Source organism: Xiphophorus hellerii, chromosome 17 (genome assembly GCF_003331165.1).
Source record: "Xiphophorus hellerii strain 12219 chromosome 17, Xiphophorus_hellerii-4.1, whole genome shotgun sequence".
NCBI classification, from domain to species: Eukaryota; Metazoa; Chordata; class Actinopteri; order Cyprinodontiformes; family Poeciliidae; genus Xiphophorus; species Xiphophorus hellerii.
The window spans coordinates 15,580,841-15,601,257 of record NC_045688.1 but is presented as its reverse complement, the minus strand read 5'-3'; the positions used below and the strand labels follow the sequence as shown (position 1 = coordinate 15,601,257).

At 39.0% G+C, this 20,417-nt stretch overlaps 1 protein-coding gene across 9 annotated transcripts in view; it reads right to left on the bottom strand.

Annotated features, from left to right (window-relative positions):
- Window positions 1-20,417, bottom strand: part of lrmp (lymphoid-restricted membrane protein) — a 36,545-nt gene that overhangs the window by 3,970 nt on the left and 12,158 nt on the right. For 2 of the 9 annotated variants that reach the window (XM_032589455.1, XM_032589454.1), the window contains exons 17-38: window positions 19,148-19,299; window positions 17,689-17,803; window positions 16,653-16,926; window positions 15,039-15,091; window positions 13,737-13,833; window positions 13,200-13,380; window positions 11,216-11,303; window positions 8,241-8,287; window positions 8,057-8,145; window positions 7,802-7,935; window positions 5,658-5,742; window positions 5,495-5,549; window positions 5,384-5,411; window positions 5,034-5,174; window positions 4,549-4,683; window positions 4,297-4,444; window positions 4,182-4,219; window positions 4,033-4,089; window positions 3,150-3,211; window positions 2,847-2,945; window positions 1,451-1,615; window positions 214-365 (exon numbers count right to left, since the gene is read on the bottom strand). In XM_032589455.1, the coding sequence (XP_032445346.1) occupies window positions 214-365; window positions 1,451-1,615; window positions 2,847-2,945; window positions 3,150-3,211; window positions 4,033-4,089; window positions 4,182-4,219; window positions 4,297-4,444; window positions 4,549-4,683; window positions 5,034-5,174; window positions 5,384-5,411; window positions 5,495-5,549; window positions 5,658-5,742; window positions 7,802-7,935; window positions 8,057-8,145; window positions 8,241-8,287; window positions 11,216-11,303; window positions 13,200-13,380; window positions 13,737-13,833; window positions 15,039-15,091; window positions 16,653-16,926; window positions 17,689-17,803; window positions 19,148-19,299 (2,395 nt within the window). Of the gene's footprint in view, window positions 1-213; window positions 366-737; window positions 765-1,450; window positions 1,616-2,846; window positions 2,946-3,149; window positions 3,212-4,032; window positions 4,090-4,181; window positions 4,220-4,296; window positions 4,445-4,548; window positions 4,684-5,033; window positions 5,175-5,383; window positions 5,412-5,494; window positions 5,550-5,657; window positions 5,743-7,801; window positions 7,936-8,056; window positions 8,146-8,240; window positions 8,288-11,215; window positions 11,304-13,199; window positions 13,381-13,736; window positions 13,834-15,038; window positions 15,092-16,652; window positions 16,927-17,688; window positions 17,804-19,147; window positions 19,300-20,417 lie in introns of all 9 variants that reach the window. The other 7 variants (XM_032589458.1, XM_032589459.1, XM_032589460.1 and 4 more) reach the window with 7 other exon arrangements.

Genomic DNA, 20,417 nt, shown 5'->3' with positions numbered 1-20,417 from the left:
AAGCCTTTGCACATCAAACAGTTTTTATTATATCCAGATATATAAAACCCTATAATAAAAAAAGGATGAACTATATGCTCATATCTGATTGCTTGTGATGGAACAAATTAAAACAGAAATTGCGTAGTGTGGCCAACTTTGTTTCTTCTCCTGTTCATTTTAACGCTCTAATAAAACATGTATGTCATTTTTAGTAGAAGCAGACGTGTTTACCTGCTAGCACAACCACAATAGCCAACCACAGCCAGAGCCCTCTGCTTCCTCTGGCCACTGCTGCAGCCGAGGCCTTGGAACTGGTCAGGTTTTGGGAAACAGACTGAGGAATTCCTGGATCTGTAGTTGTGGGGCTGGACGACGGAGTTGGACTGAAGGAACAAGAAGGAAATGTTAGTCAATGATCACCTGAAGCTATTCTAGGAAGGATGTTTAACCAGAGGGAAAACTGTATAGCAAGTGAGTCAACTTAACAAAAATGAATCGTGATGGAGGTAAAGCCACCACAAGATGTTTCAGGAAACATCAGTTTCATTTATGGTAAATTGTGCGATGATTAACAAGCAGTAAATTAAATGAAATCTGAAGTTAGATCTGATGTCGGAAGCCACCAGTTTTGCCGTTTTAAAGCTAGACAAGCATTTATATCATAATGAACAGAATGCAAAAACTTTGCAAAGCTCTAAAGCGGTCTGATTGGTAAGCGGGTTGGAGAACAAACTTGACAGACGCTCTGCACTTACAGCAGGACAAACAGTTCATCCTGACTCCTGAGTCATTTGTAAGGAAGGAGGGAAAAGACAGATAGAAAAAAAAAAAAAACAGCTCATTATTTGCTTGCGTGCATAGGATAGACACTTGCCCCACCGTAGAATAGGTTCAACCAAAAAAAAACAGCTTGCACAGAAATAGTTAAAACACATGAATGAATTAATATTAGGGACAGAACAACAAGGTTGGCGAGGATGAACATGGAATAGATGCTTTACAAAAACAGTCCGAGCTCCGGCCTCATGCAGAAGTCACAAATCAACTCTTTTGTCACATTCATCTCAACTCAGAAAAGTACGGCAAACGAAAGAGTTTAATGTTAACAGAAAGGCGCAGAAAGTAAAGAAGTTGGCCCAGCTTAATGCCCTTAAAAGAAACAGTTTCATCACTTAGGAGGTTCCTCAAGTTCCTTTTAACTTTCAGACAAATCTATGAACGTTACAGATGTTTCCTCCAAATTATTACGATTTCAGGTAATGATTCAGGCAAACTGCTGGTGAAGCAGTAAGCATCTGCTGTCAACATGATAGTTATGCATAAAATAACTTATTAGATTAGGACCTAAATTTGAGCTGGAAGTGATTACTCTATTGGCGGTTTGCATTTAAACAAAGAACACCACAGGAACCTCACTGAAGCCAAGTGATCAACTCTTTCACTGTGCTTTTACATTTTGCTCGCATACAGTAGTGCTGCAGGAAGCTGGTGATGTTCTTTTGGTTTCACTAACGTCTTCTGGGGCAGAAGGAGAGAGGCGAGTATCTCAGTGAGGCTGGACCTCCTCTTTTCCTCCAACACCGCCTCCTTCGGCTCGTCGTCCGACTGGCAGTCTGCGCTGCTGCAGGACGGCCTGTGGGCGTGCACGGTCATGCATTCACAAACTGTGTTCAGAACAGTGAGGCTACGAAACCACAACGTTTGGTGAGCAGACAGATGTCATGCATGTAGAGCACAGAAAGAAAAAAAAAAAAAAAGCTGGTAAAGCTGGTAAGATAGACACCCAAATGACTTTAAAAAAAACAAAAAAACAAGAATAATGACGATTTACATTTTAGCTAAATATGAATGCATTTCAAGTCAAGCAAATTACAGCAGTTTGAAAAATATTTATACCCCTCGAACTTTAGAAAATTATTATTAGTATTCAGCCAATTCTTTGCAAAAATCCATTTCTGACTGAGCCTTTTACTTTATGTCTCAAAGATTTTGATCATTTTTGCAGAACCTCAGTCAACAATTTTCAAGTCTTGACGCAGATCGTCTAATTGGATTTAAATCAGGACTTTGGGCCACTCGAACATATGGGTTGACTGAAATGATTGAAACTCTGGCTGAGTTTTTCTGCCATTTTATTAGCACAATCAAGTAACTATACTACCTCCAGTTGTTATAAAAACCTGTATCAATGTTTTCTTCCACATGCTTGACGTGTCACTTTTCATTGCATCAAACATCAAATGGATGCAGTGAAGTTTACGAAGTCATAAAGTGACAAAATATGAAAAAAAAGAAATTCAAGGGGTATTAACATTTGTAGAAGGCGATGTTGATGTTTCAAAACCAGAGCATTAAGCCATAAAGCAATTTCACACCTTTACATAGATCAAATAGTAATTTTGGTAAACAAATATAGGACAGTGTATTGGATGGTGTCATAAACCAATTAAGACCAGTCTCTGTGCACAAACAGCAGCTCAGGTCTTAGTGGGTTTGCAGCAGCACAGACCATTAAAACAGCTGATTTCCACAGACACTTCCTCATGCAAGGAAGTCATGAGGAAGTGCACGTCCTAATGCATAAAAGATGGCTGTCGTGTGGTTTAGTGTCATTGCTGGGTTTTTTTTCTGGGTTTCAGATCAACTTCAGTTTTTTTTTTACTTCAACCATTTGGCTTGTACACTCAAAATGGAAACACGTTTGCCCATCCTCTCAAGAGAAAAAAGGAAAACAATTCTTGCTTAAAGAATAAAAGCCGATCTCATCCTGTTTCATAGATAAAAGGTAAAAGCCATCTTTATGCATGAGGGTTTGCTTTGAAAAGACCGGGGTGACACAGCCAGAGCGACGTCCATCTCCTTACCCCTTGGTCATGTCAGGGGGGTCTTCAGTGTCAACCCAGGCCGCAGAGCTAACAAACCGTTTTAGCGGCGGCCGTGTCATGCTCTTCCCTGCCACATTCCTGGAAACCATCGTTATCACATAGGGGCATAACAAAAACAAGCCTCCAAGTAACAGTACACCGTGGAGAAAAGTAAAATCGCCAATAACAAAAGGAACGGACAACTGAAGAAGTCCACTTTGAATCAATGCAATGACATTTTTCCCAATATTTACTCAATGTCTTCTCTCGTGCATGGGGAGTTTTTTTTTTTTTACTACTTACCACGGGGATCTCCTGGTCAACCTCTCTACTTCACTCTCTGGGCCATCTTGACCCATTCTGGGCTGTAACAGAAAAAAAACCCTTTTGTGTTAAACAAATTAGAACAATGATCATCATAACTACTGTTAAAATAGGTCCAATTTTCCAAACCGCTTTATGAGGACATGATTGTGTTTTAGCCACAAATTAACCAGACAATCTCTATTGTTGGGTTTTTGTTTGTTAAAAGTGTTCTCAGATTCAAACCACCTCCTAAATTATGGCGCCACGTCTGATCTTATTCTGAAAACAGTCATGAGTCAAAATATGTTGCAAAGAGCATCCTCTTTATTTTTGCATTTCATCACAAAACAAACAGCATTGCCTTTTTTTGTGTGTGCAGTTTTCTGTGATAGAACACAACTATGCATTTCAAAAGTGGAAGGGAGAAAAGTGATGCAGTTTTCAAACAATTTAACAAATAAAAATATGAAATGTGTGTATTTCACATATTGTCCCTTTATGGTCAAGAGGTTAACAAAAAGCCAGTGTTTGCTTCTGATTTTTCTTTTCTTAATCTGTTTTTTTTTTTTTTACAAATAAAAATGTTTTTCCTTTTGCTTCACAAATATCCTCCACTGCGTGTTGGTCTATTACGTAAGAGGAGTAAAAAACTATATTCAAGTGTGTAGTCGTACTATGACAAAATGTGGAAAGGTTTTTGATAGTAGACATATTTTGGAAACATTAACTGAATATAAGTTAGACGCTGTTCCTCAGCATAATCTGTGTTTTTGCTGAACTTTTTGTTTTATTAATTTGTTTGAATGGCATCCATCTTTGAGAAATCGACTCCCAAGAAGATAAATCTAAGTGCATGTTGCTGACCTGTAGTGATTCTTACCATGCCAAAGTGAATGTTTCCAATAGCAGGTGTGCTGACTCTTCTGGATCTCTCCTGCTTTGAAAAGAAAAAAAACAAAACTCATTAAAGCCAGAAAAGAAAAAGAAATCACACTTAATTCAAGTCATTCAGGTCCAGAAGTAACAAACCGTGTATTTTGATGGCGGCTTCTTGCCCCGGAAATCATCTGTCAATAATAAAAAAAAAACATTATTTAAAAGTTGGTTAAAAGGTAAGAAAATTAATCTGAAAAGTTTCATTTGCCTTTTTGCGTTTGTGAGCCGAACGATCTCTCACTCTGCATGAGCGCCTCTCTCAGCTCGAGGAGCTCAGTGTGTTCTTTAGTGTACGTTCTCCTCAGGTTCTCGACGTGCTGGATCATTACCTCCACTGCTTTACCAATACGATTCTCCTGTCGTCCAGACAGAATGTCAGTTTTTTGTCGATGTCAGAAATGAGATGCGAAATGAAAACAAGAAAAAAACTCTAGTTTTCCCGCAGACGTTTTCATCTGACCTGGTGAATAGCTCCAAGCATTTCAGAGCGACTGGACACTCTGGTCATGGACTGGATCAGAATATCTAAGTTTTTCTGGAGCCTCTGGATGATCTCCATCGACTGGCTGTCGTCTTCAGACAAAGGAGTGAGAGCCTAGGAGGGAAAAGTGAGGCAAAATGAAAATAGGACATTAGTGACTGCACCTGATGCAGATGCATTTAGCAGAAGATTCAGCAATTCACAACTAAACACCAAACAACTCCACGTTCCCACAAGATATCGTCAAGCCATCAGCAGTATTTCATCTTTTTTTTAAAATATGATTTTAAGGGCCAGAAACAACCCAAAATCAGCTGAGTTAGAAGATTAAATTAATTCCAACATTCATTTAAGCTTCTGGAAATAAACCAACATTTGACTCAGTTGTACTGAAGCGGGGGAAGACAAAACATGCAGGGTAACTATTCTCTAAGAAGTGAAGAGTTAAAGGTTGAAATTTGGACCTGCAACAAGCCTTGGCAGCTGGACACTTCTCTGCGAACATTTTCTTCTGCAAGGTCACGCGACCTCTCCTCTAATCGAAGCCTTTTCTCCAGGGTGAACAGATCACATTTGAATCCCAGTGCGAGGCGCTGGAACTCTGCCTGAAAAAATAAAACGCATTGCACTGCAGACATTTTCATAAAAGCTATCTAAATGGAAGAAAAAAACTCAGATTTAAAGAAAATTATATCAATCTGGATTAGAAGCATTTACTCTATAACCATAAATTAAATGTGCTTCTTATTCCTAAATTAGCCACCCAAACCAAACAAATTCTTCACATATTCCAAAAGTTAGTTACTCTGCTTACCTCAATCTCCTTATCAGTAGGTGAGGAGCTAAAGAAAGAGTTAGAGAGAATCATTCCTTAAATAATTCGGGACTCGTTTTTAAAAAGGGTCATAAGTGTCTGTTATCTTACCTGTTCCTGTCGTCTTTGAAAACATCGTTGGAGTCAGAGATCACGGATGAATCCGCTAGAAAATGAGCCGGTAAAAGTTTTAGACCATGCAAAACTTTGAATTCACTTTAAAGTGTGAATTGGCTTTATATTCAAGAGCTTTCAATGAATGCGTCTGACTCACATTGTCTCCTAGAGACCAGGCTGATCTCACTTTGTTCATCCTGGATATGGTTCTTCTCAACAGCATCCATGATGTGTGCCAGATTCTGCAAAGTTTGTACAAAACATTCCGTCTCTTCCTCCGTTTTTTGCATTTCCTGCTCTGGCCCCTCCATTTCAGACAAGTCTTTACTGTCCATTCCCGTCTTTTCAATTGGTCTTTTTACTGCTTCCTCCTTCCTTAAGAACAATCGGCATGACTCTTTATTATTTAGAATGAGCCTCTCCTTATTGGAGATAAAAATCAAACTGTTCTCTGTTCTTCCCTCCCTCTCTTCAATAGGCTCACACGGTCGTACACATGCAAAACTGGAAGGACAACAACTTTTTCCAGTTTACATGTTCAGGCTGCAATACACCAAAGTAGAGTCTTGTTGTGGGTGGAGGAATTTTATCTTCCTGTTGTAATCTTCACTCAACATTTCAAGTTGTTTAAGGAGACTGCTGAAAAAGGTTGCAATATTTTGGAGCATGTTCTAACTTTGTTTGCACTTAATGGCACTAAGAGCAGCTTCTTGATATCAGTCTTACAAGCTAAACACAAAGCTAACTGATTGATGAGGAGCTATCAAGCATATCCAGCTACAACAATAAGCTTTTCCAGCACCCTAGCTTCTAACAAACCAAGAAGCCAGCCTTGCCCTGTATGAGTTAACCAGAAAACTAGATTTTTGCGTTCAATTTTACAAGCTACACCCAGGCTTGAGACCTAAAACCTAGAGAATCTAAGAAATCAGTGTCTTACAATCCCGCCTGACAACATGAAGTAGGCCAAAATGGCTAAAAAAGCAGCACAACATGCCCAGACGTAAAAAGGTTTGAGACTCAACGAGAAACAAATTCATTGACATCTATCGGTCTAGAAAGACGACAGTCATTTCCAAGGTTTTAGGGTTCCAGGGAACCACAGGTAAAGCCTGTATCCTCAAGGGGAAAAATAAAACATAAAACAATGATGAAGCATTTCACGAGTAGCTCACCTACCAAAACTATTCCAAGAGCATATCAACGATTCATCCAGAAGGTCATAAAACACAAAACAGACTGCAGCACTGTAGACCTTATTTTCCTGAAATTCAGTCACATTTCATGGTTCAACAATAAGGATTGGGCTACAATGAAAGTCACTGTACAGTTCAAAACCATTCCTGGTACAAATGAACACACGACCATCTGACATGCACAAATAAACCTCAACTTCAGGAATCCAAACTTCTTTGTGAATATATGAACTGAAGAAATGAGTTTGTGCCCTTAATGTTAAGTCAGCTTATGCTATGCAACGGGACACTAGAAAATCCATCTTTGACTGGTCCAATCTAAAACATTCATTCTTATTTTTTGAGCTATTCAAAATCTCAACTAATCCAGAACTTCCATTGGATTTTATTTGGGTTTTGATGCTTTATTCAGCCTGTTCTTGGTTGAATCCCCTCTAATTCGGTTGAATTAAAATATTTCTACAAAAAAGAGGGGTGAGGCATTTGCTAGATTCCCCCACATTAATCTAAAAGACGTATTGCCATTTGATTAAAGTTGTTGCAACCACCAGTTGCACAAGCAGTCATTAGCTCACAGGAACAGATTGTGAGATGTGAAAAATGATCTGAAACACGACAGAGTGACAAAAGAGCAAAAAATAGATTTGCAAAGAGCCAAATAATTTCACTTCACTGTATCTAGATATGTAGATGAAAACCCTACTTCTCATTTTTCTATTAAATAAATTAAAAGAGTTAAAATTATGTTGCTTTGCTATATTTGTAGTGTTTTTACAGAGGTGATGCTTGTTATAAAAGGTTGAAAACTGCTCTTTTATTTCCTGTTTTGCATGCCTAAAACAAAAACAAAAAAAGAATAAAAATCCTCATAATACGGTTTCCCCCAGTGTACTATAAGCCTGGCGGGCCACCAGACTTTACTTGCCTCCCACAAGGCCAAGTTTATTTATTTATTATAGATTTTAAGACTTTATAGTTGGTGTTTAGGTATTGCTAAACTAGGGGTAGGTATTGCTTTCCTAGAAAATTGATTTTTATTTTAAATGTATTTATTTAAAACAATAACTAAATCAATTTATACAGTCTATTTTATGCCATGGCTTACCTGTGAAAAGGGGAGGTTAGAGGATGTGCTGCTCTTTCCACCTCCTGATTGGCTGTTTGGTACGATCTGTGATTCTGACTGAGGAGAGCCGCGCTCAGAGGTGTTTGGCCCATTGCTTGTGAGCTGGTTCATCGCTTGGAAGAACATTAAGCAAGTCAAAGAGTCAAAGGTACTCATATATGTAAGAATGTCTGCAAAACACCATTTGTCTATTCTGCTTTCAGACAGATTAGATGTTTTGTTTGCTCCTTTTACCTGCAACATTGGTTGGAAGAGCTGGACCGTCAGCTGTATCATCCTGAACCGTCTCTTCTTCCTCCACCAGCACAGGTAAGGGACTTGTGCTGCAAAAGAACACACTTTACAGGTAAAACACCACAACACTGCAAATCTGAAGCATAACTAAGGGGCGACAAAAAAAAAAAAAACAAAACCTCACCTGTCCTCAGCTGCTGATTTATCTCCTGACGGGTCACGACTAAGGCTCTGAAAAGAAAAACAAGAAAACCCCTGAAGTTTAAAAAAAAAAAAAAAAAAGGCTTTCCCTCTCTCGTGTGTCCCACATGATTTGGTATTAAAAAGAAGAACCACAGAGCGTACCTGTTCCACGGCAGGGTAATGCCATCTGAGCTTTACAGAGCGTGGAAGAGAGATGAGGCTGACTTCTTATATAATGTGAAAGTCATGCACACACAGAGAGAGAGAGCTCTGCAGCTTTATAAGTGTGTGTATATCTGGCTGGAAGTGGTACCAAGTTGACACAGGCATAATACTAAGTGGTGGAGGCGGACTGCCTGAAAACGGCGTGAACGCTCTCACACAATGAGAGCGAGGTGAGAGCTCAGATCAGTGCAGTGGCATCTTGTGTAATGAGTGTACATAATATCCGTTATGACGCAGCCTGGAGTGAACAGGTTTGTTTTAACGTTTCGCTGAAAAACAACAAAAGGAGAACTTTTGTATCGTTTTGTACTTAACGCAACAAATCTGTCAGCTGCCAAGAGACCCATAACGTTTGAACTATGATAACAGTTGAAAGACTTTTTTATTCATTAGCACTTATTTATGTGGCAATAAATCAGCAGTGTGCAATATCTGATTTGTTTTCCTATAGTCTTAATTTTTCAATGTTAAAAGTTTAGACTTTGGATTAAAAACAGCACATAGTAAAATGTACCAAGAATCTGGCTGGTGTCGAGAATTGAATGATTTCCAGCCTGATCGGCCGGTTGGAACCCAGAAATCAAGTCTTATTTTAATTAAATCAACAGACCAAACATAAGCACTGACCGCAGCACTCTTCAATGTAGAAGTAAGTTCTGCAAGAAAATGACTCAGCTGCTTTGGACTTAGAAAAACATTCACTTTTGCATTCACACTTAACTGACTATCCTGCATTTTATCAGTTGACTACTGGATTAGGATCTAGTCTACACACAGCCGTGACCTGGATTAAGCAGGTATAGAGCAGAACATCAGGGTTGTTTAGAAGAACAACCCTGATGTTTTGTTCAGTAATTTCGACTGAACAAAACTAGACAAACGGAGCCAAGGTTCCTCTATTCACCCATGCATTCCTTAAATCTAACAAAAATTATGTAAAATGTTAGTTTGTGCTGGTTTCTGGTGCAAAATTTCTCACCCCCACCAATATTGTTATAAATATATTAAATAAAGTTTGAGGGTAGGTCAAACGTCAAAAGATAAATAAAAATATTTTGATATTTCTTTTGGGTTGGACCACCAGGGGGTGCTGTGATCTTTGAGGCGGTATTATGTACTTTCTACCTCAATCAAGTAACTATGTTACCTTGAGTTGCTATGAAAATGCTGTATATCAATCATGACTTAAAAGGAAAGTTGACGTTTTGAAATTGGGCCTCTGTCTCTTTAAGAATCTCCTGCTCTCTCAGACACTTCGCCTTCAGCAAGTCATCACAGCAATGCCTTTCCATTATGTCGTTAACCAGGAGCGTTGGACAGAGAAGTGGTTGGTATGATGAGCTCAGCAGGCATGCAGTTCCACCAGTGCTAACTGCTGCTACTGCTAGTCTAGAGGAGCTGAGTGGGGAAGGTATAGAGGAGGAGTTTTCTGTGAGGTGGAAGCTCAGCTGGAGACTGCAGCTCAGAGGAGGAGCTTTGAGGAAATAATCAGGGAAAGCGTTTAGACACCCTGAATGGTTGCCACGAGAGATTAAAGTATATCTCAAACATGCATGAAGGAATCAAAGCAACACTCCTATATGTTTTTGATGAAGGAATAACAAAGCTAAAAAAAAAAGTTTGATTTTATATAATACTGTACTTTTTAACATTATGTTGGGTTAAAAGATTCTAGCAGCATAAACCACTATAGAAAAAACTACTGACAATTTTTGTTTGAGTTTGATATAAGTGAAGGCACCCAGCTTAAATCTTTTTTAGATCAGGGGATCCGGGTCCAAAACTCGAGAGCTACCATCCCACAACAATTAGACACGTCGCTGCTCAATCACACCTGAAATAAATGACAGAACTCGCTCATCAGCAGCTGCAAAGTCCAGGCAACAAGCCATTCTATTTGCATAGGAGTCTCACCTTACAGCTATGCAAGGCAACTAATGTGGCAGCACCACATAAAGCTTGCAGCCACAAAACATCAGCAGCCAACCAGCATCAATATAACTACCAGCTTCAAAAGAGCATTTAAAGAGCCAAAAACCATCATAAATACAATTACTTTCAAAAATATTGAATCCCTGTAGTTGTCGTCATTTTATTGTGTGCAATAATGTAATCATAAAAGTACCACCTGGATTCAATATTGGGTTCATAAGAATGGTTTAACTGTAATTAAAAATATCAATTTCTGATTTTGTAATAATGCACAACTATAATGTTAATGAAGAACAGACAATTAGCAAAGTCGTATACCGCATTATGAAAAAGACATCGTTTCAGAAGATTAATTAGGGGATTTTTATTGTTCAAATCAAAAATGTTAATTATTTGCTCGTCAAGGAAATATTTCTGTTTATCACTTTAAAGTGACTACGATTCTTTTATTGTCCTTCGTAAACACATGACACACCGTTTAAAAACCTGAAACAAAAGTAAATTAGAGACCAAAAAATAAATAAATTCTCAACACTATAAGTCATTTATAGTGATAATTACTTCACATACTTAGGAAGAGGGTTCAGTAAAGCTGGAAACCATCTTGATTTAAACATCTTTGCCAAGCTCAGAACTACTTTTACTTTGTGCTCTCAACTGAGTTTTTTCACCATAATAAAAAAAAACAAAAAAAAACAGGGTTTGACCAAACTGACTGTGTCAAAAAGAGGAAGAGGAAGCAGCAGCATGCTGGTGCTGAAGAGAAGAGAGGAAACTCTATTCCCCCTCGTATTACAACACTTTTTCTCCGTTACTAACCTTATGCCGGTTCATGTCTGCTGCGCTTGCGTCCAGCTCGTCTTCTTTCTCCTCCACTTGCCTGGGATCCTCACCGGTCGACAGGATGCTGACCAAAAACGAAAGGTCAGAGTTTAAGTGTCAGACACTATGCATTCTTTTAGATTCTTACTGTGCAAAATTAGACCACAACAAACTACATCTGATCTGACAGCTGCTGCAGACACAGACGGCTTTAGTCTGTTTGGAGGTGGACTTTGTCTATGCAAAGCACGGCCACAGAGATACCAATTCAGCTGGGAGCTCCTCCTACAGAGAAAAACACCCATTTGACTGGCAAATATGGCCAAAGTCATAGGGAAATGAAACTAAAATGCCAATTGCACTTGCAACTGGTGAGGCTGGTAATAAAACTCAAAAGTTACTGAAATAAGCAAAAGGAAGATGCACCAGCAGGATGCATGACAAGGTCACTTTCTTCAGTGCTGTAATATAAAGGTGTGATTCTCATATGCAACCATCTGAACAGCTGTGTAAAACCTATTTCTGAGGGAAAAATAAAGACTTAGAAGACACAGCTGTCGCTCTTTTCCAATTTGCATAGCAGCATCAACCAAAGTATTATTTTTTTTAGATCTGTTGGCTACTGTGTCTGTCACAGAGCAGCAACAACATTATCCAACATTCTTCAGGATATTCTAGTTCTACTTTTACCTTGGATAATCCCTTTTTGTCCATGATGTGTTGACATGCAAACATACAGTACAGACACACAGATGACCAGAACAACAAGCAGCAGCTTATTTTGCAACTGATTCTTGAAACTTGTCATGTTTCCTATTAGTTAGGTAGGGTGTTAAAGTATATCAAAGTTTTAAAACCATTAAAACTTTGTGCTACTCTTTTTACCGCTTAAAATAACTTTAATAAGATGCTAGCTAACTAGCTATTAGCTGGATGAAAGATAGCTCCTCGTCTTTTCCCAATAACGAGAAAAATAAATTCCACTTTATGGAAATACTTCCATGGAGTACAAAAGAAAGAAGAACCAACCTTAATAAAGTAATGTTCTTTTAAAACTACAGCTGCTTAGTTTTATGTGGCATGTCGGCAGTCAAGAAGCCAACTGCAGGGAGGTTTCCTCAGCAGATAGTCTGGCTAATAACAAGCAAATATCAGCTTATTATACATTATTAATATTCAAGAAGAACTGAAAAATGGTTCAAGCAAATAGGAGACTATTACTACTACAATTAGGCCAGTGTTTAGTCTATATTTAACTTTATTTTATGCATCAAAATCAATGTGCTGACATCAGACTTAATAAAAAACTGTGCACCATCAGATGACATGTTCAGGAGTGTCGTAATACAAGCAATGTGTCAATTTGCACCTTCAACTCCCAAATTGGTTTTGTTTAGTAATTCTCTCAGTGATACAGATATCTCTATAAGTTGTTGACCTCTGCTTCCTTAACTTTTTCCATCACTAAATCTTCTATTATGGTTGGGTATAGCTTATTTATTTTGGATTATTCTTCTTGTTGACATGTTAATAACTCAACTATCAAGTTGACAGTCTTCCACGTGATTATTTGAACCATATCTTAACATTTCTGATGGTGCTTTTAACGTAAGACATTTTTATGACAGAAACAAACTTTTCAAATATATCTCAGTGTGTAATCAATCTACATATAATATTCATAAAAAGTGAAGTTTCCAATTTTGTGAAATACAACGGCATAGTCCGTCATTTTCATAGTGGTAGGAATATTTGTTACCTTATAGTTTTAACCAGAAACAATGTAATATCTTTGACACAATGACATTTTACTCACTGACCCTTTAAATCTTTACAGTCAGTCATATATAAAAATTACTCTGAAGTATTATCAACAAGGCACTAATGTAGAAAATACTTTACTTTAGAGACCTCAAGTGGTAAAGACAACAATTGCAGAGAATAAACACAAGGCAATTTCCTTTTGAAAACATCGACTCACCTGTCGCTCTGGGGAATCTTCTCATCTGCTCCGGGTGACACGTCGTTTGCAGAAGCCATATCTGCTTCTGCGGCAGCTGAATCAAGAGGCTTGGTGCTGTGATCCTGTTCAGCTGGTGAGTTTAGAGCTTGAGCTGGAAGGCTGGAGTTCAACTCTGGAAGCTCACTTGTGTCTTCACCTGCTGAGACAAAAAAAAGAGAACAGAATTAAAAAATAAAAAAGCCCATGGTAAAGTTTTAGATATCAGTCACAATAATCTACTTAAACTTGCATGCTGACAGCAAAGCACCACATTAAGTGGTTTAAGTTTGAAAGATGACAGGCTCCATGAGAAAGGCTGACGATTTAACCAGATTTTGAAAAATCGTTCTCTGCTCTGACCAAACAGCTTATTGAGTGAGTAAAGAAATGAGTCATGCCTCGGTTGAATTTTAAATGCTGTCAAGTACGGCTGTAGTCTAGGTGACATTAGCAGCAGAAGACGGTGAAACAGAAACGGAAAAGAGGGAGAAAGAAAATTTAAAAAAAAAGTCTCACTGTTTTCTGAGAGGGACAGATCAGGGAGAGCAACTGCCTCTGGGTGTGTTATGCCGACAGCCTGTGAGTGGGCGCTCAGTGGTACTGCCGCCGCCTTCTGAAACGCACGCAAACAAAATGATAAACATTCATAACGGGAATGAGGGGAAGATCAAACAAGCAGCTCACGTTGAACACACACCAAACAGCTGGCAGAAACAAAACTTTGCCAGATGAGAAAGTCTTGCATAAGTCAAACTCCAGCTGATGGCATAAAGACTCGGCACATCGGTAAGACTTAATTAAGTTTTGCATCACCTTCAATACACACAGTTGACAGCATGAATAATTAATGCATTTAAGTTCTATAAACCTCTTAGGTATTAAATTGTTTGAGCAAGTGGGGAGAATGGAAAACATCCAAGTTTAGATGCTGTCTAGCTTCAAATCATTCCTTTCAACTCGGTGTGATCTTAAGGTTTCATCATAGCTGTTCTATATTAGGGAGCAGGCAGCGTTAGTACAAATATGGAGCCTGCTGCCTCAGAGCAGAGGCAGTGAATCATGATATGTGAAGAACTATTTGGTAGGCAAATGGTAGGAGAACAAAAAAAAATGCATGAACAGTATCAGAACTTGGGGAAATCACAATCTCAATAGCATTTCAGTTGATTCTGAAGTATGATGAGCAAATGGTTCCTTTAACACAGCAGCAGGAAATGCCTCTGCATCTAAATGCAAAACCGTGCAAGTGTGACTGAAAACCTGTGAGAAGTGTGAAAACAGACGAGAAATTACTCATAACCTGCCAGTTATAAGCTGATTTTCATAAGTAAGAAGTCAAACTAAAATATTAACTTATTTCATAACAGCTTTCAATATGACACAACAGAGAGCAGCTTTAAAGATTATATAGAAAGGTTAGATATAGCTTAAACCTTCCATCATTTACAGCTGAACATCAACAGTGACATTATACTCCAAGACAATAGAGCTTTGAAACTTAACTTATCTGGATCAAGAAACATAAGCATCAAATCAGCTTAAATAGTCGCTCTGCATTTTAAACTATTTGTCAGTCTACTACTAAACTCAATTTGAGATGATTAACAGGTTGTAAGAGAATAAATTTGCACTCCAATAGCATTTCTAAAACATTTTTCTGAATTGTAATGTTGATGGCAATGTGTTTTATGAAATAAATAAAAGCAAAATGGCTTTTATGTACATGGTGGACCCCTATTATTATATGTCTACATGGTGGACATGTAAATGGATAAAATTAATCATCTGAAAAAGGCACATTGTATTTGGTTATTTTACCTGCAAAGGTTGACAAATAACCTCAAGTTCTGACTCCGTGCAGGCTGCAAAATCTGTAACAAAAAAAAACAAGAAAATTATTTGTAATGAAGGGAAGTTAAAGATCCCTTAAAGGCTGGGGGCGAAAAAAACATCAAAAACCCAAAGTTTTGTCTCAAGTGTCATAAAACTGCAGCTTTACTGTAAAAGCACATTGGCAGGGCAGATGGGTTAAATGACATGTATGAAGGGGCGTTATGCTTATATTCACCCTGTTCCGTTTGTCTGCCTGCCAGCCACTCATGCAGGAAGAGAAACGGGGATTACCATGCTCAGTTCGGGGGCTCAGACCACTCGAACACCTGGCCATAGAAGGAACTTGAGGAAGCCAAGAATTCTGGAGATGTGTTGACACACTCACATCACACTTTGTCTCTCTCACACAACGTTGAGAAGATCAGAGCTACAACCACCATAGAAGGCAGGGGTCTATTTCCAGGGGCCAGAGAATGTGTGCATCCATATAATGGTAGAGCGTGTACTGCACTGGTGCTCTGAATGTATGCGCAACCCATGACCCCACGGATCATGGCAGAGTAACCTGCTGTCACAGACGCAAACACGAAGGACAAATAAGAACCAAGATTTTGAGGTACTAAAGTCCCACAAAAAGCTCCAGCATAATGAGGATCATGTCGACATTTGTCGAATGAAAAAGAATGAGAGCAAAAAAAAAAACAGAATATAGCTGATGCACTTGACTAATCAAATCAGAAAGTGGCAGCCATTATTATTTGAGTTAAAATTAGCAGCAGATTAACTGAACTCCAACAAATGGACCCTGTTGTCTGGAACTGCAGCGTTCAAGATCGTAGCATGTTGGAGCAGCTCTGTTATGTTAGTTCAGATTTGTCCTTTTTCTAGACCTTTTTCATAACTTTCTCTTTAGATTTTAGATGGTGTGCAGCTGGAAGAATCTGAGGACTTTTTTACTATGTGTAACCATGGCAACAATATATATTTTGCAAGTGGAAGCAGCTAATTAGCATTTTAGAACTTCGAATAATACATCAACTATGACCCCAAATCTCAGAGGAAATAAAAAAGGAGACTTCATGCAGTCATGAATGTCACACATCAACAACCTTCAGTCAGAGGCCTCTTCAGATTGTTGCAAGACAGACTGCTACCTGATATCCTTCCTGCCCATAACCTCACCATTCCCAACAATTTCAAGACAATGGGATGACATGAGCTACAACATTTCATTTCAATAGCAGCGTGTACAGTGTGTAGATGATGGAGCTCATCTGAGACAAGACCAACGCCAACAGTCAGCTAGTGTACAACTCGGCATCAATGACCAAGATTGTTTTCTTCTGCAAATCTTGATTTGACAAATACTGCTCCCTTCTCAACTTCTGTTTGAAGACCCTACTGTATCAAATCCCTGCTGTTTTCTTTGTTTGCTCTTGGTTCATGACAAACTGATGTCAATACTCATCACTAGCTCTCAATGGACACAAAAGATAAACATCTTAACATAAGATCTTTTAAACACTTTAAATTAAAGATCTGTACCAAAGCATGCCAATACATTTATCATGCAAACAGGTTACTGTTGCCACTGCCTACCTCGTCTTCCTTCAGATGTGCTTTGAGCAGGTTGAACGTCCGTACAGATGAAGGAGAGAGGAGTAGATGTATCTCTCACTTTGCCTTCCCCAGCTGTATCCACTACCATCCACCTCTTCTCCCCATCCTCTTCTTCAAGTCTCTCTGGTGAATAATCTGGTTTTTCCTCAGGGCTGCAGTCTTTTTTCCCATCCTGCAGCCAGGAGTTCCTCTCTGCTAGTTCATTTTTCAAGAAGTCCTGTAGAGCAAACTCTTCGTCCCAGTCCAAGTCAGGCTAAGAGAAAAATTGTAGAAACAAGAAAAATGCAACAGGACAAATCCCATTGATGAAAGTGCTGGAGGTGGCACAGATTAAGCAGCTCATCCAGTTGTTCCATTCCACCACTCACAATCTGAAACCTATGAGACCAACTGCACCATTTGAATGTACAGGTACTACTAATCTTTTAAGATTTGAAAGTACCATGGCAAGTACGTGTTCATTTAATCCACAAAAAAAAAAAGAAAAACATTTTTTATCCAAGAGCAAATTACAAGAGGGATCAGGCTATATTCAACCCCTGAGAAAAACCCATGATTTTTAAATAAGTTTCAAACATCAGCAATAGGCTGTTTGAATAATTTGAAACTAGAAGTTGCATTACAGCAGAATGATTTAGTCACTGTATGAAACAGCAGTGCCACTGTAATGCTTCAACATGCGCAAGCACGACAATCCGAGGTTTAACAAGTGTGTAGGTGTGTGGCCTTATTAATTTTTTTGCGTGGGCGCACATGTCCACTTAACTCGCCGGCTCACACTCGGCTGTTCTCTACCAGATGCTCCAGCTGTCTACAAACAAAACAAGCTGCATCACTGCACCTGATAGATCAAAGTGATAACTGTGTTAACGTCACGGATTACGCATTTAAAGTATTAAAAACTGAAACGTAAACCAGTAATACTCAAACACCTAGACTACATAACGTGTTGCTTGCTTTAACATAATTAACACAATCAATTGTACAATAACATCCCTCTCCCCTCCTCTCAGACCTCCTCCTCCTCCGGCGCAGGTGTTCGGCATGAGGCCTCTCTGCTTTCTTGAGATATCTTTAGCTGCTCCAGTTCCTCGCACAGCTGCCGCTTCTGGTTCTCCTGCTCCTGCACCCTGGAAGACAAAATCCTCCCAGTTAGATTTTTCCAAACAAATGGCAGCACAGGTGTGTAGAACTCCCAAAGCGTCTGGAAGTATCAGAATGAAAATGTGCACAGCTCCTGGATGAAAATAGACATACGGTACCCAATCCGCAGGCCCATGCAGTGTCCCATTCTGTTGCCCAGGGTGACCAGCGCCAGTTCTCCCACTGGCACTGTATTGATTTGCTCACTTTATTTCTGTAGATGTAGCCTTTAATAATGCAGCACACAGATTAAGATGTGACTTATGTTAAAGCCATGCCTCTGTTTTACAGGCCGTACCTGGACAGCCAATCCACTCTCCCTCTCTGGTCTAATATCACACTGGCCTAGGCCTTTTATACATCTGAAGGGGATGGCTGTCTCCATAAACACACATCCAAACACACACAAGCTTGCAGCACATGGCAAATTCTCTCTCTTTATTGCTCTCTCTCCCTCTCTCACACACACACGCGCGCACGCCCACACACACAGTTGGAGTAAAATCCAGGAATGGCCCAAACTTAGTGAGGTAAGCCTTTTGGGGTCGCTGTGGTCAGGATAATTAACCGGTCTTTCCTCTTTTCAGTACAAGTGACTAGCCAACTGAGACAAAGAACAAGCAGCAAAAAAAAAGGGATACTGTGATCTTAAAATCTTGTCTGCCGTTAGCTTTAATTAACTTTTTCAAGAGAAGAATGAACAGAGAACACAGTTTCTACACTTTTTATGTTAAAGTTTTATACTTTTTCAGTTCTGGGTTCTGAGAAACTTTACATGAATTTATGGACAAGATGTCTACAGACTTTAAATATGAAACATGCAAACAAAAACAATAGACAGAGGGACGCATGGATGAGTGATGGACTGACAGATGGAAGAGAAATCAGACAGAAGGACAAAAAGATAATCAGATTGACAAATGGACAGAGGGACAGACAGATAAATGGCTGTTAAGCTGTATCAGCTGGAGAGAGACTAATCAAGGGACTGACCGACTGATCAACAGATGGACAACAGACGAACGAACAAATGGACAAGCAGACAATAGGATGCTGGTTGATAGTTTTAGGGTTGATTAAACTTTAAAGTTGATCCAATTTAAAATGATCTATTTTTAAAAATGACTCTACATTTTGAATAGTTGTTGGTAAACAAACAAATGTTTTAGGGTCTCTGTCAGTCAGTACTGAAAAAGTTATAATTCTAGCTCCGCCTACAAGAAACTGATTCATCCAATAAGATCACTCTAAACCTATTGCCTCCTGTTGTCATACCAAATATCCACAAATTCCTCCCATCCAGTCAGATCAGACAACCAGAATGCACTCACCTGACCGAAAGGTGGAGGATCTCAGTGCGGGATCTCCTCATGTTGCTGGCCATTTTGATCAGCTCCTTTTCTAACGAGTCAGTGTACTGAGCCAGCTGGTCCAAGCTGACAGCCCAGTCTGCCCTCCTAGCATCGAGCTCAGCCTGCACCGTCTGCAGGTGGACAACGCAGAGGGGTCACCGTCTCTCCAACAGATGAAATGCTACAGGCTGAGCCACCTGTAGCATCTTGTTTTAAAAATACTCATTTCCCCTGTCGTACTGAAACACCACAACATAAAACTAACTAGTGGCGCTTTCAGCTCAGGGGCACTAATGCTTTCCGTCTCATTGGGTATGATTTTTACTGTTTGACAGTAGAAGGCTAATAAATGCAGAGTGGCAGCAACACAGAAGGTGATGGGAAAGGAGAAAAAAGAAAACACAGTGAGGAAGGAGGAGGGGAGTGGGTTGTGATGATGGTACAACACTGACTAAACAGCACTGCTTGGATGGAGCCTATTGCATAGTTATATAAGCGAGATCTCCAGAGAGGAGAAATATTGTGTGGGAAGCAGAGAGAGAGGGAGAAAGAGAGAGATCAGATACAGCGATGAGGAAGAGGAAGATGGAGAACACAGAACTTTGTGACTCATATTAGGTATGAAAATAGCTTGTTGCAGAGTTAAAGGCAAAACATGTAGACTTTTATGAAGTGTTTCACCAAAAGCTTTAGCTATACACAAAGTGTTCTTATTTATCTTTGATTGGGTAACAAGATTTTGAAAGTGGTCAATTCAGAAATAAATATTCAGAATTTTTAACATTTGTGAACTCCTGTGGTGTCAATTATTTATTTAAGACATGTCTGCTGGAGAGAGAGAAAAAAAAAATCACTGATTTATTTAATCATAAAATTGACAAAAAAAAAAATCAATCATTTTAGGATGTGTGAGATTGAGAGATCCTAGACTGAATTAAAACTCAACATGACATGAAGCAGCTTCCATTTCTGTATTTTCTTCTACTTTGATGTATGAAAGTAAACAGTCTAAACTTTTGATGGATACATATCAAAACTGCAAGGTTAGTTAAAGTTAGTCATTTCCTCCTACAGAATACCACTACTACTATCTCGCAAATTGATATATAAAAGAGGCCAGCAACATTAAATAGCCTGAATGTCTTAAATGAAATTGAATAGTAAACGACAATGCCACACAATATTAGCAAACTACTCAATCTATGGTGATGCAGGGAGCCACAGTTAAGACATTTAAATTAATTGGAGT